Source organism: Diospyros lotus, chromosome 14 (genome assembly GCF_014633365.1).
Source record: "Diospyros lotus cultivar Yz01 chromosome 14, ASM1463336v1, whole genome shotgun sequence".
Lineage (NCBI taxonomy): Eukaryota > Viridiplantae > Streptophyta > Magnoliopsida > Ericales > Ebenaceae > Diospyros > Diospyros lotus.
In genome coordinates, this window is record NC_068351.1 from 32,366,825 (window position 1) to 32,382,428 (window position 15,604).

The 15,604-nt window shown below is 31.1% G+C and overlaps 1 protein-coding gene across 1 annotated transcript; it reads left to right on the plus strand.

Moving 5' to 3' along the window:
- The first annotated feature begins 12,065 nt into the window (after positions 1–12,065).
- Positions 12,066–13,573, plus strand: LOC127789739 (F-box protein At1g67340-like). Its single transcript, XM_052318691.1, has 3 exons — positions 12,066–12,330; positions 12,423–12,585; positions 12,679–13,573. Exons 1-3 carry the CDS (start codon positions 12,188–12,190, stop codon positions 13,357–13,359), a joined length of 987 nt encoding a protein of 328 aa, XP_052174651.1. The 5' UTR covers positions 12,066–12,187; the 3' UTR covers positions 13,360–13,573.
- Positions 13,574–15,604: the final 2,031 nt, after the last annotated feature.

The following is a 15,604-nucleotide window of genomic DNA, read 5'->3' on the forward strand; positions in this document are numbered from 1 at the left end:
TAGGTCAAGTTTCATTTTATTTAAACTTTTACATAGAAAGTAAAGAAATAAAAATTATACTATAACTATCAAGCATACATAACACGAGTCACTCCTCTAGTAAAAATCATGTTTCAACGTTATATTATATATATATAGAATTTTGATCTCTTAAATAACGTTGTTTAGTTTATTCTAAACAACCATAATATGTCAAGTCAAATATAATGATGTTATAGGGCCCACCTATTTAATTTTTTCAATACAACTTGATATGGTGAGCCCCATAACATTATTATATTTAAGTTGATACATGAACGTTGTTTAGTATAAACTAAATAATGTTATTAGTTAGAAGATTAAAACTATATATATATATATATATTCTGGCATAGTCAAAACCACTGGTCGTTAGAGATGATGCCAAGCGAGACCTTCCAACATGAGCTCTGATCATGCGCTGATTCTTCAGGGCATAAATAATGGCCCATCAATCATTCAATGATATTGCCCAGTAGCCATATACGTATGTATGTACAGTACATGTAGCTGCATTATATGCCCAAAAGCTGTTGCCGTCCAATTCGGCAATAATCCTTCCTTCCGCAGCTTGCTGGGATTCTCATGGCCTTTCTAGGTTTGTATCCCCCAGCATGTTGCAGCCAAAGTGTTTGTAATAATGCCTCTGTGGAGTCACCCATTGAACAGTCATAATATGCACAAGTAAACAACACTTTGTTTGCTTCCAAAGACATTAGCAAGCCCAAGCGTGAACCCTCTTGCATCATTGACTTGTATGGGGGGCGGGGGGGAGAGAGAAAAAGGCTATTTTTATTCCATAAGCAATTGGAAAAAGTCTATATAAATGGGTAAATTGCATCCAAAGAAGATCTCTTGTCGTTTAAAGATGTTTATATATAGACGTCTTTATAATTTATTATTTTTCTCCTGTTTGAATGCTTCAGTCAGAAAGAATTTGAAATCTTTCTTGTTCAAAAATGTATCCAAAGCTCCATCTGGGGTGTTGGTGCAAAAATAGTCAATCGCATGCACTTCTAGAAACATTTTTAAATCATACAAAATTTGCGCAAATTACACAAATCACAAGAAATCTAAATATAATTTATCGACGTTTTACACAAAACTCACAATTTTATCCAATGATGAGCCTTTATATATATATATATAATATCTCTTGATATGCCATAGTATAAAAAAATAAAAAAAATTAAATCAACCCAAATGGACGGAACGAGAAAAAGACGTGTGAATTCCTCGCTGCCCAAACAACCCCTAAAGGCATGCGGCCAAGACCACGACCCAAGGCCATTGACATAGCCCAAGGGCTCCGTCAAAGACCCGCAGCACCAGGGGCTTGTGGCCCCTCCGTCTATCGAGGTACGCAGAAAGATTCAGTACTTCGCAAAAGTATTTCCCCAAATACGGGGTTGTCTCACATAACATGTAAACTTAATAACTCCAACAATTGAAAATTCTTTGAGAAAAATGATAGACAATCATCCACAAGAAATTTCAATCTAAAAAAAATAAAATAAAATAAATATCATCTATAAAATATGGATGTTATCCACAACAATCATAATTTTAGTCAACCTAAGAATAATCAAGATAAATATTATCTGTAAAAATTCTAATCATATGACACTTTGGATTATTTCATATTACTCTATAAATAGGCAGACACTCATTATAGAAAATATACGTTTCTATTACTAGTGTAAATAGTGCTCTCAGCCTTTTATCACTCTCAATATCTAACTTAAGTATCGGAGTATCTGCACGAAAACCTTCATGCGCCCTCTGATTATTTTTTTTCTTGAAAACTTAAGGTTGTGTTCTCTTTGCTTTTCAACTTTTAATTTTGAGTTTTGAATTCATTTTTAGTTTTCTGTTTTGATAGTCTGTTTTTAGAAAATTGAAAACGCGTTCTCTTTATCATTTTAAAAAACTATTTTTCAAAATAGAAAATTAGAAAATGCGTTCTGTTTGAAATTTTGAAAATAATTTTTTAATGATATTTTATTCAATAAATTTAATTATTCAGAAAATTAGAAATATTTAATGTTAATATATTATTAAAAAATATATACATTTTAAAATTAATGAATTTTATAATATTTTTTCCATTACAATAATAAAATATAAATAAATAAATATGTTTTGAGTTTAGAGTTTGTTTTGAATGAAAACACTCAAAATAACTTTTTGTTGTTTTGAGTTTTTTTTTATAATTTTTTTTATTTTTAAAAACAATAAAAAGAACGCGTTTTTATTATTTTAAAAATTAAAAATTAAAAAAAACTTAAAAACAACAAAGAGAATACAGCCTAAGCAGTTTGAAAATGACGTTTCCTAATAACTAAATTTATTGTTGTGTCTTGATAACAACGACGTCTCTTTTATAAATCACAAGTCGCTTGCTTCATACTTAAGGACTCGTTTTGGTCTAGTTATATAGTAATATTTTCATTGACATTGGCATGATTAGCGTTTCAAAGGTTGGGGGGGTGTCATGGGGCATGCCATATGGTTGGGGGATGAATAATGGCATGTTTGTGGGGGGAGATGAAAGTGACAATTTAATTAGAAGCATTATGAAATGGAACACGCAACAATGATGTGTGTGGTGTGTGTAGTTTCCAAACCATGCAAGATGATGAAAAGGCTGTATTGGCTGCCCGACGTCTCAATGGACAGCGCGGCCCAGTTTGGGCGGCTGTGGGCACCAACAGCCGACCCTACCCTTATCCGCGGTCAAACCTCACCCCACCCCCTGTGAATTAAAAAGCATACAAGTGGACTGAACGCCTTTCAAACAAATACACGCCCCTGTGCCAAAGCCATGTATTGTGATGAGTTGAATTTGTAATTTTCGAGAAGTGGCATTTTTGTCAAATTCCCAAGTCAGTTTTGAACTTTTTTTTCTTAATCAAAACTTTAATTCGAAGTTTTGAACGGGCCCATGTGTCAAAGTTACGTATTTGTGAAAAGTTCTGTTGATATGTGTCATAGTCAAAAACACGTTAGAAGGTTAAAAAGTTTGAAAATCCAAAATAATTAGGTTTAAAAAGGAAGTGTTCTAGATAACCAAAACATTGGAAAACAAAAACAATTTTTCAAATACTGAAACATCGAGAGACTGGAACATGAGAGACCCTAACAGTCTCTCGATAATCAAAACACTAGGGTATGATCTCCTAAAGACTATGATTATGAGAAGGCCAAGAGATTGACTGGTCTCGAAAAAATCTACTATAAGAGACTATTATAATTCTTGGAATGTTGCAAACGATTCTAAGCCAAGGGCTAGTCGTGTAAATTTTCCATAATTGGGGCGGGTGTTTGGCACAAATCGCAAATAAGATAATTTTGACATCAAAAAACTTGCTGAGAGTTTTATAAAAAGATAAACATTACTCATTAGAATCATAATTCTAATAAATATCAAAATATTAGGAAAAATATTATTTGAAAAAAATCCTAATTCTAATAATTTTATGCTCATCTATAAATAGATAAGCGTTTATTCCAAAAAAATATAGGTCTTTAATTAATATTAATTTTAGTACGGTCTTCAAATTTTTAATGTCCGACTTAAGTATTGAAATATTTACGCAATGACTGTTCTGTGTCATTTGATCGTTCTTTTCTTTACAAAGTCTAACCAATTTGACGATGATATTTTTATTTAATAAATTCATTATTATGTTCGAACAAAAATACCTCTCGTGACGAAAATCAAATTAAATTGAATCATCATAAAATTATGTCACGCTAGAAGAATATGATTTTAGTTTTTGCTAATAGTTTGAATTTTTAACTTGATGATAAACATCCAACGTACCACTCTCACAAGTGTCTTTTCATGCAAATGCATGGGAAGAGACTTTTGGTGCTTAGTTTACCCAAAATGGATTCGAGGTTTGATTATGGCATTGGAGCCCTTAATTTGAGGAGGAAAATGTGACAAAGTATTACGTGACAAAATTAAATGAATAAATGGATTCAGGGTTTGATTATGGAATTGGAGCCCTTAAATTGAGGAGGAAAAATATGTCAAAGTATTACGTGACAAAATTAAATGAGCAAGAAAGGTATGCTCACTAGACAAATTTGATACGGTCTTGTTAGTATCTTGTCATAATTTAATTTGTCTTTTCATACATACAAATTATGGGTAATTTTGATAAAATTAAAAAATAACAGTAGAACTTATTCACTATGATTTTAACCCAACAAATTTCTTCTTTTTTTTTTTTGTTTTAATGTGAAAAACTCAAGAAATCGCTAAATCACAAATAACCTTTGGTCCAGACCATCTTACCTAATCTAAAACTCACAATTTGTCTACTCTATAGTGATAAGTGAACAGGCAAGTTCGTCACCTCCAAAAACTTGGCTCTTGAATAAATACTGGCGATTGCGTAATATCGCACGGAGATATTAACTTAAAACGATTATAACAATAGTTCTAATGATGTTTTATAAAATAAAAAACCCTTAATAATAATTCAAAATGGATATGATCTCTTTTTTAGTGCAAGTTTTGTCAAATTTTTATAAATAATTACAGTAACAATATTTGAATTCATAATCTCTAAACAATACTTGATTTCTTAAATAGTTTTATCTTTACACAAAGTTTTATTTTATTTAAAAAAATTATATTTATTACCACCAAACGCTACCTAATGAATTTTCATTTAAATTTTTTAGTGTGTGGGGCCGCCCCTTTAGTAAGCAAATATCGTTAACAAAATTTAATTTCATAATCTCTAAATAATAATTAATTTCTCAAATAACTTTATCACGACACCAAAATTTATTTTATTTAAATTTTATCTAAAAATAACATTATTGTATTTAAATTTTATCAGATAAATATATATATTTCTTAAAAATAAAAATGATTCATTTTTAGTCTCACCAACCCCTAAGCCATAGCATCTAGCCTTATCCAAAAGCTTCTTTTTCATGGATGGCTTTTTCATTCTTTTCACATGTGCTGCCCACAAAAGATCTCCCTTTATTAGTATTATGTCACAATTTTTATTTAATTTTATTAGCAAAATTAATTAGGTTAAATAAAAATTATATTTGTATTTTATCCACCTTTAGAAATATATCCTAATAAACAAATTTATATAAAAATATTATTAAAATAATACGTGATATGGTCTTTTTTTTTTCTCGACAAATAATGTTATATATGATCTCTTATAATTAGTTATAAGACCACTCAAAATTATATTTATTTATATATTTATTCTCAAGGTTCTTTGTAAAGAGAGTTTATCATGGTTTGTCAGGTTTCTAATCAGTCAAAGTTTGACATGTGTCTCGTTAAACATAATATGACATGTCTTATCAAATCTTTAGCTAACGAACAAAATTGTTTACAATTACAAGATTCTTTTCATAATCTAAAAATTTCGATTGGTAAAAACATTTGACATCTAGAGATTTAGTATTATTTATTTCACTTATTCTTAAATACTAACTTAATCATTAAAGATAAAACCCCATTATTACAGAAAAATTCAAAATCAAACATACTCTTCTCCAAGAGTAGCAATTATAAACCATTTTAATCACTCGATTTATATTTTTACAAGAATTTAACGTATAAAAGTTATCAATAATAATATTTTGCAGTTATAATATTTTTTAGATAAATTATTAAGAAATTAGTCACTATATTTTAATTTATGTCATCCATACATTAAATTTTAATTTTTATTAAAATTTAGTCTCTTTTTTATTTTTATTGAATTTTATTAACAAAAATTAATAACTAATTTTTTTAATAATTAAAAAATTAGTGCTAAAATTTTCAAATAAAGTGTATTTATTTATTAATTAAATATTTCAAAGTATATTAAATATATATAATAAAAATCAAAATATAATAAATATATTTTAAGTAAAAGCAATATATATTTATTACGATTTAATTTTTATTATATTATTTAGCTCTTTCTCTTTCTATTTTTATCCATGGGAACGATAGTCGGCCGCCGGGGTGTGAATCTCATGCAGTGAGATCGGTGAATGGTCAAGCAAATCAGCGCGGGTCACGTGACTTGCACGAGAAGCATGCGATGGGGGACCCATTAACTCTCGAGACTCGTGGTTTTATTAGCCTTTTAAGCTTGAACTTGGACTTCATTTGCGGCAAAAGCTGAGGTATTTAAATTTTTATAATTTATAATTTGTAATATTCTAAAATATTAAAATTTATAAATTTTATATTAAGGTAAATTCTGAAAAAATCATAAAAAAATCATGTTAATAAAGGAATACGACATTAATATTGTTTAACTAAATTAAGTCAGATTATTTATAGATTCAAATTTTCTTTTTTCATCATAGGAATTTGAAGGGTTTTTGATCAATGCACAACCTTTGATCAAGATCGTCTCACTTTCTCTAAAATTACGGCCTATCATGTCCCGATTTAGGTGGATCGGGAAGTTAAGTCGTGGGACAAAACTTAGAGGCTAACCCTTTGAATAGATACAAATTATTCATAGCTGCACGAAGGTAGATTCAATCCCACGATTTTGCGATAACTCAAACTCCTGAACGTGTGAGGTAGACCATTTACGCTATCTCAAATGGTTTAACCCTAATAAATATTAATTGATATGATTTCAGAACCAGACCAAAATAGTATTAGTTACGACTTTTTCATTTGTTATCTTTGTTGACCTATTCGTTAAAAAGTTTTTGCTCGTCACAAATCTCTGCAAAACATATTTATATTCAAACATACTTTTCAATGTGAGAAAAAAAAGTAGCAAAACGAGTCATTGCAAGGCGTGTGATCTCTTCCCAATCATCTTGCTTCCTCAACCAAGATAAGAAAATGATATGAGTATATACAAAAATAGAACATCTTAGAGGCCGGAGATGTAAGAGTCGAAATTTGTGGTATATTGTTGATATCCTTTAACACAATATTCAAACAACGAGAAGCACAAGGTGCTTAATAAATGTGATCATATTTTAAGGGCAAAAGGATATTCTAATTCAACAATTTTTTTCTTTTTTGTTTATCTTGCACTCCTTATATTTCCCCCCTCATATATAGGATCTTCATCAAGTGAAAGTTCATGTGCCTTACTAATACTTTTCTTGTGTTTTACTAATCTCCTTAAGATTTTCTTCTATTTTCACACGAATGTCATAGGGATTAGGGAACCTTTTTACATGTAACTATTCGACCCCTAACCCTAGCAACATGCAATTTCATTATATGTATGCCACCATCGTTAAATCGCTTAGTGTAATAAAACACAAGTATAATGCATTTTACTATCACTTGAATGTGAGGAGCTCACATGATCCTACGTTGGATTAGTTTTTCAACGAGTCATTGGTATTGAATTCTTGCAAGTGTACATTTGGAGCATCCATTCTACTTAAGAAACAAAACAAATGTACATTATTTATTTATTAAACTAAACAATTGATGACATTAATCTTAAAATTAAAACTTTAAATTTGAAGTTAATAATAAATTAATAATATGCAAAAAATGCATATAAAGTTATAAACAAAAAATGCAATAAAAATGCATATAAACTAAATGGCATAATTAATTAATTATTACTATATTATATGTATTTACATACTTGAGAGGTGACGGCAACAAGAGAAGAATGACTAACAGTTGGATAAGAAGGAAAAAAACAGAGATGAATGGGGAAGAATGATTGGCGATTAGATAAGAAGAAGAAAATAGAGATGAATGGGGAAGAAGAAGAGTAGCGGAAGAGGAAGAATAGTGAAAAGGGAAAGATTGAAGAGCAAGAAGAAGAAAAGATTAGGGAGTAAGAAAAAGATGGAAGATTGAAAAAGAAAAAAAATCGTGGAAGATTAGAGAAAGAAAAAGAGAGGAACGACGATCGACGAAGACACTTGTAGTGTTGAACTAAATTAGCGAGTTTGCATAAGGCAACATCCTTAGCATTTTATACTTCTCAAAACAATATCATTTTGAACAATTGCCAACCCTAGAAGTGAACCAATAAAACCACATCGGTTCGACTGGCTAGCTGTTAATTGGTGATTCAAGTTCAGCTCGACTGATTTTTAAAAATCAATTTTTTTAATAAGAACTAAACTAGTTTTTCCTCGGGCTCACGATTCAACCAGTTGGTCTAATCAATCCAATCTTGTGTTTGAAAACATTGATTAATCATGTCCGAATGAAATAAGATATACGTTATCTCCGCAAGCATTAATTATTATGAATTTGGATTTAATTGTGATTGAATTCAATATCTTACATGATAAATGACTATTTACTTATTATGAGGTGGAATTTTTTTGTATAAATGTATGTATTGGGTTGTCATACATTATAATAGAAATATAAACTATTTCCTATCCAATCACCACCATGAAGAGTCTTATGAATATGGATGTTGAAAGAGACTTTAATAGCCTTCTTATAGTCTTTGTGATCTATCGATGTTGTCAAGTAAGAAAATCCACTTCTACTTTGAATTCTCGGTTTCGTTGTTCAAGATAACTTGTAATTATCAACCCAATTGTAATTATTTGCATTAGTTCTTAGTCTACTCAAACTTGTGAATACTTTTGTATGTAGAGCGAAATTTGAGAATTTAAAAAATGTAAAATGTTATATCAAATGATAATTGTATAAATAAAATTTACAAAAAAAAATTAACTATTTAACATTAATAGGGAGAAAATATCAAAATACGAAATTAACTACTTACTTACTATGAAAGGCAAAGCATGGTATTTTCTACTTATAATCCTTTTTCGATCTCGAATAAGGTGGTTTACTTTTTAAAAATGTTTCTAGAGACTCTTCCTCATTTAGAGACTCTTATGATTTAAAAATATTTTTAGAGATCTACGTGAGTTACTTTTTTTAGTTAGACGCTATATGTTAGTTTAAAAATATATCTAAATAAGTTATATGAGTAAAAAAATTAATCCGCATATGTTTTCTTAAAAATATTCCTAAACAATTGAGATTTTATATGTTCCTAGATGAGGTATTCAAACAAAAATAGTAAGATCGTCTTAGATATTTACCTTTTGCTAATTAGTGTCACCACCCGATCCTAAATGGGAATAAGATGGTCTTGGATTTTTTGGGGGATAATTTTATCATTTTTAAAATTAAATTCTCATTTTATTTTTTTTTTAAATTATTTATCAAAATATTATCTTGTTAACACTTAAAATTTTGAGTTTTTAAATAATTGCTTGTCTTATGCTGACGACCCTTTAATAAAATCGAAAGAGTTTAATTTTTATAAAATGAAAATGAAAATGTGATAATTTTTATTAAAAAAGTACTAAAATTGTTGTGTTGAATAAGAAATTGTTATTTAAACACTTAAAGTTGATATTTTAAATACTATATATTAATATTTTATATATTTGTATTTGATGATATGCACTATTATAAATTTCAACCTTACATCCTATAAGAGCTTGGCTTGCCAGTCCCTTAATCACGAATCAAAAAATGGGTCTAGGGCTGATGCGAGGGCTATAACTAGCTCTTTAGACTATATTCTAATCGACCATGTAACTTCATTTTTGACACTATTAGCATGGACTACTTATACAAAGACACATTATCAAATGAGTAGGTGAGTAGGTACACCATTTATTGTCCTCTTATTGCATTAATTAATAATAACAATAGCAACATATCCAGCTTTTATCCCACTATGTGGGGTCGGCTATATAAATTCTATATTTTCATGTATTTTTGTCTTTTATTATATCTTCATTTATACCCATACACTTCATATCAAACTTTAATGTATCTTTAAAAATCTTATTAGGTCTGCATCTACCTATTTTTTTGACTAATTATTTTATTTCATCAATTCTTCTCACATGAGCGTCTCTTGATCTCCTTCTCACATGATCAAACCATCTTAGTCTAGTCTATCTCATATTCTCCTCGATTGGCACTACTCCTACTTTATTATAATACCTCATTTCTAATTTTATCTTTTCTTATATGGCCGCACATTCATCTTAGCATTCTCATCTTCGCTACGCTCGTCTTTTGCTCATGCTAATATTTGACTGCTCAACATTCTGAATCATATAACAAATACTGGTTTTATAGCTGTCCTATAGAATTTTTCTTTCAATTTTAATGGGATTTTACCACCTCTTATTGCATTAATATTGCTTTTTCTTTTTTTATTATAGTGATTGACTAAAATATCGAAGAACTTACCAAAAAACAAAGATCCCAACCTTATTTTCTCTTGCAAGAAAAAACAATTTAGCATGTGCGTGGATCAAAAGATTGTCAATATATTTTTAGATTTGAAAACTACATAAAAAGAATATAAACAAATCGTAAATTGGATAGTAATTGGTCCTCAACTTCGATGCACAAAAATGGTTTGGAGACGTCGTTTTGGCATTTTTGAGTCGTTTCCCATTTCGGAAATAACAAAGACGACCAGAAACATTTTTCTAGTCATTTCTATAATTTGGAAATTATTTCAGAGGCATTTCTTAAATTATAAAAAATTGTCAAAAACACATTATCAATAAGCGATTATGTTAAAGATGGAAGGAATTGATTTCGTCTCTAACCAGCCAGTATATAACCAATATCAAATAACACTTATCTTTTTCAATCTTATTCTTCATTGTGTTTTTGAATTTTGAAGATCACCTATGTCGTTCCCTCACTATCAAATCTTAGAAATCGAGCATCATCGAAGGTTGTCATTCCTTATTGTGGTCGTCAGTCATTCCCTCTCTTAGTCGATTGTTCCCTTCTCTCACACTCACCATCAATTTCTTGATTTGCTTCGACGATTCTTAATTCTTGCTTTAGTGAATTTTGTGAATTTATTTTTTTAAAAAATATACTATGTTCGAATTATTTTTTATATTAAAAATCATATTTATAAAAAAATATTTTTAAAATTTACATTTTATTTTACATTTCTTTTTTCTATTTTTTTAAAAAAAATACCATTCCTTCATTTTTATTTATATCAAAAATATTTTCCTATCTTCATTTTTGGGGACAACCTAAATCCTCAACCCTCCTAATTATCAATATAACATAAAAATATACAAAATCATTATATGTTATATTAACTATCTTAACGAAATGATGATGACGTGGATGCAAGAAGACGCCAAAACACGTAAGAGTACACAGAATCCAACGCGCGGACAGCCTGTTGGATTGGTCAAACCGGGATTTGACCCGGTTCCTAGCCTTCATCCCTACGGAAACCAAGCTTAATATATCGATTAATAATTAATAAAAATCTCGCCAACCCACATAATAATTACTTCTTAAAATTACACTACCCTCCTCTAAATTCCATCTAATTACATTCACAAATTCCCACGTTTTCCCCGCCGCCTTCCTCATAGAAAATTCCACCCCACGTGTTTTAGTGTTTTGTACATTTTAAGGCAACGATAGGGTCATGATGGTTAATTTAATAAATTTGAAGGGTAAATTACTTAAAATGAAATGTATAAAATATTTTAGGAATTCTCGACAAATTTACTTCCATATTTTCTCTCTTAACATTTTATAGTATGCACTTAGTTTTTATTTTCTCCTACTTCACTAACATAGTACGATTTTAAAAATGTCATAAGTAGTCAATCTTACATCGTGACTTGTAAATTATTTCAAGTGATTGTTAGGTAAAAAGATCGAAATTAGACTAATAACAACTCGGATTCAATAAAATTTATTGATGTAAATTCTCAAATCGTAAGAATTAATCAATTTTTAAATAATCTATTTGATCGACTTATTTCATTTAGATGTTGTTCTCATCACATGCAAAATCAAGTCAAATACGATCTCAAGAGACATGTTTTAACCGTAGGAGTTTAAAGGTATTTGTAAACGAGATGTTTGAATCAAAATAATAAATTGTAAGAAATTATTAAAATATTTTTAAATTACATAATACTCCTCTGTAATATAAAAAATATATTATATAATAATTTAAAATATTTTTTGCTTTGCTCTCACCTCTCATATAAATCATAAGAATGCCAAGTCTGCTCATTTAGCTGTTTCTGAGGCGTAGCGGCGATAGAGGGAGAGAGAGTGAGAAGTGAAGAGATGTCAGATGTGTGACTGAATCTTGAACGTGTGAAACGAGGAGGAGGAGGAGACGAAGAGATGATTCGGGGAAAGAAGCCGAGGATTTCCAAGCCGAGATCCGATTACTTCGACGGATTACCGGACGACATCGTCGTCTCCATCCTCACCAAGCTCAGCTCCTCCGCTAGTTGCCCGGCGGATTTCGTTTCTGTTCTTATGACGTGCGCACGAATTTCCTTCCGCCATTTTCTGCAGATTTCGTTTCTAGGTTTTTTATGTGTTTCTGAGAGTAATGTTTCCTCTGTTTGGGCAGATGCCGGAGACTGAACAGACTCGGCCTCAATCCGCTGGTTCTGTCCTCAGCCGGTCCGGAAACCCTCGCCGTCCGCGCCGGAAGCTGGTCGGAGTTCGCTCACCGGTTCTTGAAACAGTGCGTCACCGCCGGTAGCAACGAAGCTTGTTACATTCTCGGCATGGTAAGTCTGAAAGTGTGTGTATATATCTTAGATGCATCTATGTAATGGAGTGGTTTGCCTGGTTCTGAGATTCCTTGAATTTAATCGGCGCAGATCCGATTTTACTGCCTGAAAGACCGGGAGAGCGGCGCGTCGCTGATGGCGAAGGCGGCGATGAGGTCGCACGCGGAGGCGCTCTACTCGCTGGCGGTGATCCAGTTCAACGGCAGCGGCGGCGACAAGAAGGACAAGGACCTCCGCGCCGGGGTGGCGCTCTGCGCCCGTGCCGCCGCCCTCGGCCACACCAACGCCATCCGCGAGCTCGGCCACTGCCTCCAAGACGGCTACGGCGTCCCCCAGAACGTCGCCGAGGGCCGCCGCATCCTCATCCAAGCCAACGCGCGTGAGTTCGCGTTACTCCTACGCGTTGCCTCGCTGGCCCAAACACACCCTGACATCCTCTCGTCGGGTTCCGGTACCGGGCATCCTCTGCTGAGCGACTTCGGGTGCGGCCTTGCCCCGAGGGAGGCTCACCCGGCGAGCCGGTTCTTGACGGAGTGGTTTGGGTCCTGGAAATCCGACCCCGGGTTGAGGATGTGCTCGTATTCGGGCTGCGGGCGACCCGAGACCCGGTCGTGCGAGTTCCGGCGGTGCTCGGCGTGCAGTGCCGTGAACTACTGCTCGCGTGGGTGTCAGGCGCAGGACTGGAGGGTGCGCCACGGCGCGGTTTGCACGCCAATGCTTGAGCATGCGTATGATCATGATGATGTGGCGGATCGGAGGGCTGAGATTTAAGGGACAGTGGGTGGGCCCACCCGATGATCGAAGGGTACAGAGAGAATCCAGAAGCAGAAGAGTGTTTGTTTTGAATTGATGTTCATCGCTAGGTCACTTTTAGCTTTGTCTTTGTCTTTTTTCTTTTATTTATTTGTTTTGTACATATGAGACGAAAACATTTTGATTTTGTACCAACTCTGTGCTATAAAATTGGGGTTTATAATTTTTTTTATTTTTTATCCTATTTATTAATTCTCAATATTAATATAATATTAAAATTTTAATTTGTATCAAATATATAACAAATAATAATTATTTTTCATTATGTTGTTAAAATTAAATAACATGTCTACTAAAAATAATACGAATGGAGTGAATAAAGTGACTTGAAATGTTATTTTGTTTTATTTTTTATTTTTGAGCATTAAGTTGTCATTTGTAGTAAAAAAAAAATTATAACATTTTGTAAAGTTTATTTTTAATTTTAAATTTAGGTCATGTTAATTTTTATTTCTAGGACACTAGTTAAGGTTTAATAAGTGTGTATTATTTTTAAATAATGTGTACTTATTATATCTTATTTTGATCATTTAAATGATCTGATTGGTTGACGATAATATGCATCGTATTTTTGAAATATTTAATCATTAATCAAAATTTTTGAATATTCAAAACAAAATGTAAAAATATATAGAATACAATTTTTTTTATCGACATAAAAAGTATGGTAGATTGTTTCATTGAAAATTGTGATATAAGTACTAGTGAGGGAGAAGAAACACCTAATTAAAACACGTGAATATCTTGGTATACTTTTGATCTATTAGTATCTGTAATAATTTATTCTAAAAAATATTCAAATGACCGTAAATTTTGATATTTTTTTAACTTTAGTTGTGTGTTTTATTTTTCATATTGCATTGAGGAATAATATTTTTTATTTATTCTTATATGTGTTCTCCTTAGCATTGTGATGTGACGAAGATAATTAAGTAATATTCTCATCTAATTTTGAAGTAGTATGTGGACCAATTTAAAGAGGATATATAAATTTGTAAAAAATTGACATGCGACCTAGTTTAATAATTTGTCACAAAAGATTACTCGGAGAAGTATTCAAAACTATAACGTGATAAAACCCTATGCCTCTACCCTACTAGGGAATGGGAATGTGATTTCACTAGCATGAAAAGTCTTTGTACTATACATTGGTCATATCTCAATGTTACATCCTAAATGAAGTCCCAATTCAAATTATGATTTGACTAGCATCAAGTGGACTATAAAAGTCTTAAACCTTTAACCGATAAGTAAGCACTTGCTATCGCTATTTTTGTTACTCTATTCCTATTTGCTCATTTTCTCATCGTACACTAATTTAATCGTCGAAGTTTATCTCAACAAATAAAAATCCCGACCTTATAAAAAATTGACTAGTGTTGCATTAGATCTTAACTCCCTAGAAATATCATGATGCTAGATTTAAATAGTGGTTTTGGAGTGTTTAATTTTTTATTATTGGTTATAAGGTTTTATGATCGACTTTTTATGTTGTGATGGTTTCACTTTTTTTTATTATTGGGTGATGACTTGGTGATTATAGAAGGTCTCTTCAATAAGACATGACATTTTTTGAGTAAATGCAAGAAAAGATTTTATAATAGTATTTCTTTTATTTTAATAAAATTATTATATCAAAAGTATTCTACAATGTAAAAGTTATTTATTTTTCTTATTTCTTTCTCTTCACTTTATTGTATTGTGCGAGAAAGGGAAATATAATAACTAATAAAATTACGTGAAACCCTATATAAATAATGAGCATATTCTTGTCGGTGGCATCCAAAGACATGGAAAGAGTTTTAATAATTATGAGTTTTGCTTATGAGTATTCATTAAGATATGTTAATGCATTTTATTTTTAACATCCAAATACTTATATTTATTGGTGATAATATGATGTATTTATCAATAATAAATAAAAGTGTCTAAATATTGAAAATAAAATGCATTAAATATACATTAATCATATTTAAGTTTATTTTTATCGTTTTCATCCAAATTAGATTATTTTCTTCGTGTTCAGGTTTATCTTTATTGAATTTGAGTCGTATTGATCATGTTTATCTTCACCAAATACGAGTTGTTTTCATGGTGTTTGTATTTGTCTTTATCTTCATGGCTTTAGCATTTGTCTTTATTAAATTTAAGTAATTTATAATATGTTGGTGTCTCTTTTTCTCTTTTTGCCATTGTTGTGAAT

Excerpts from the sequence above, each read along its gene's own strand:
- LOC127789739 (XM_052318691.1), top strand. The coding sequence starts at position 12,188 with ATGATTCGGGGAAAGAAGCCGAGGATTTCCAAGCCGAGATCCGATTAC. Across the intron at positions 12,331-12,422 it reads TTCGTTTCTGTTCTTATGAC|ATGCCGGAGACTGAACAGAC; the intron begins GTGCGCACGAAT and ends CTGTTTGGGCAG. Across the intron at positions 12,586-12,678 it reads CTTGTTACATTCTCGGCATG|ATCCGATTTTACTGCCTGAA; the intron begins GTAAGTCTGAAA and ends TAATCGGCGCAG.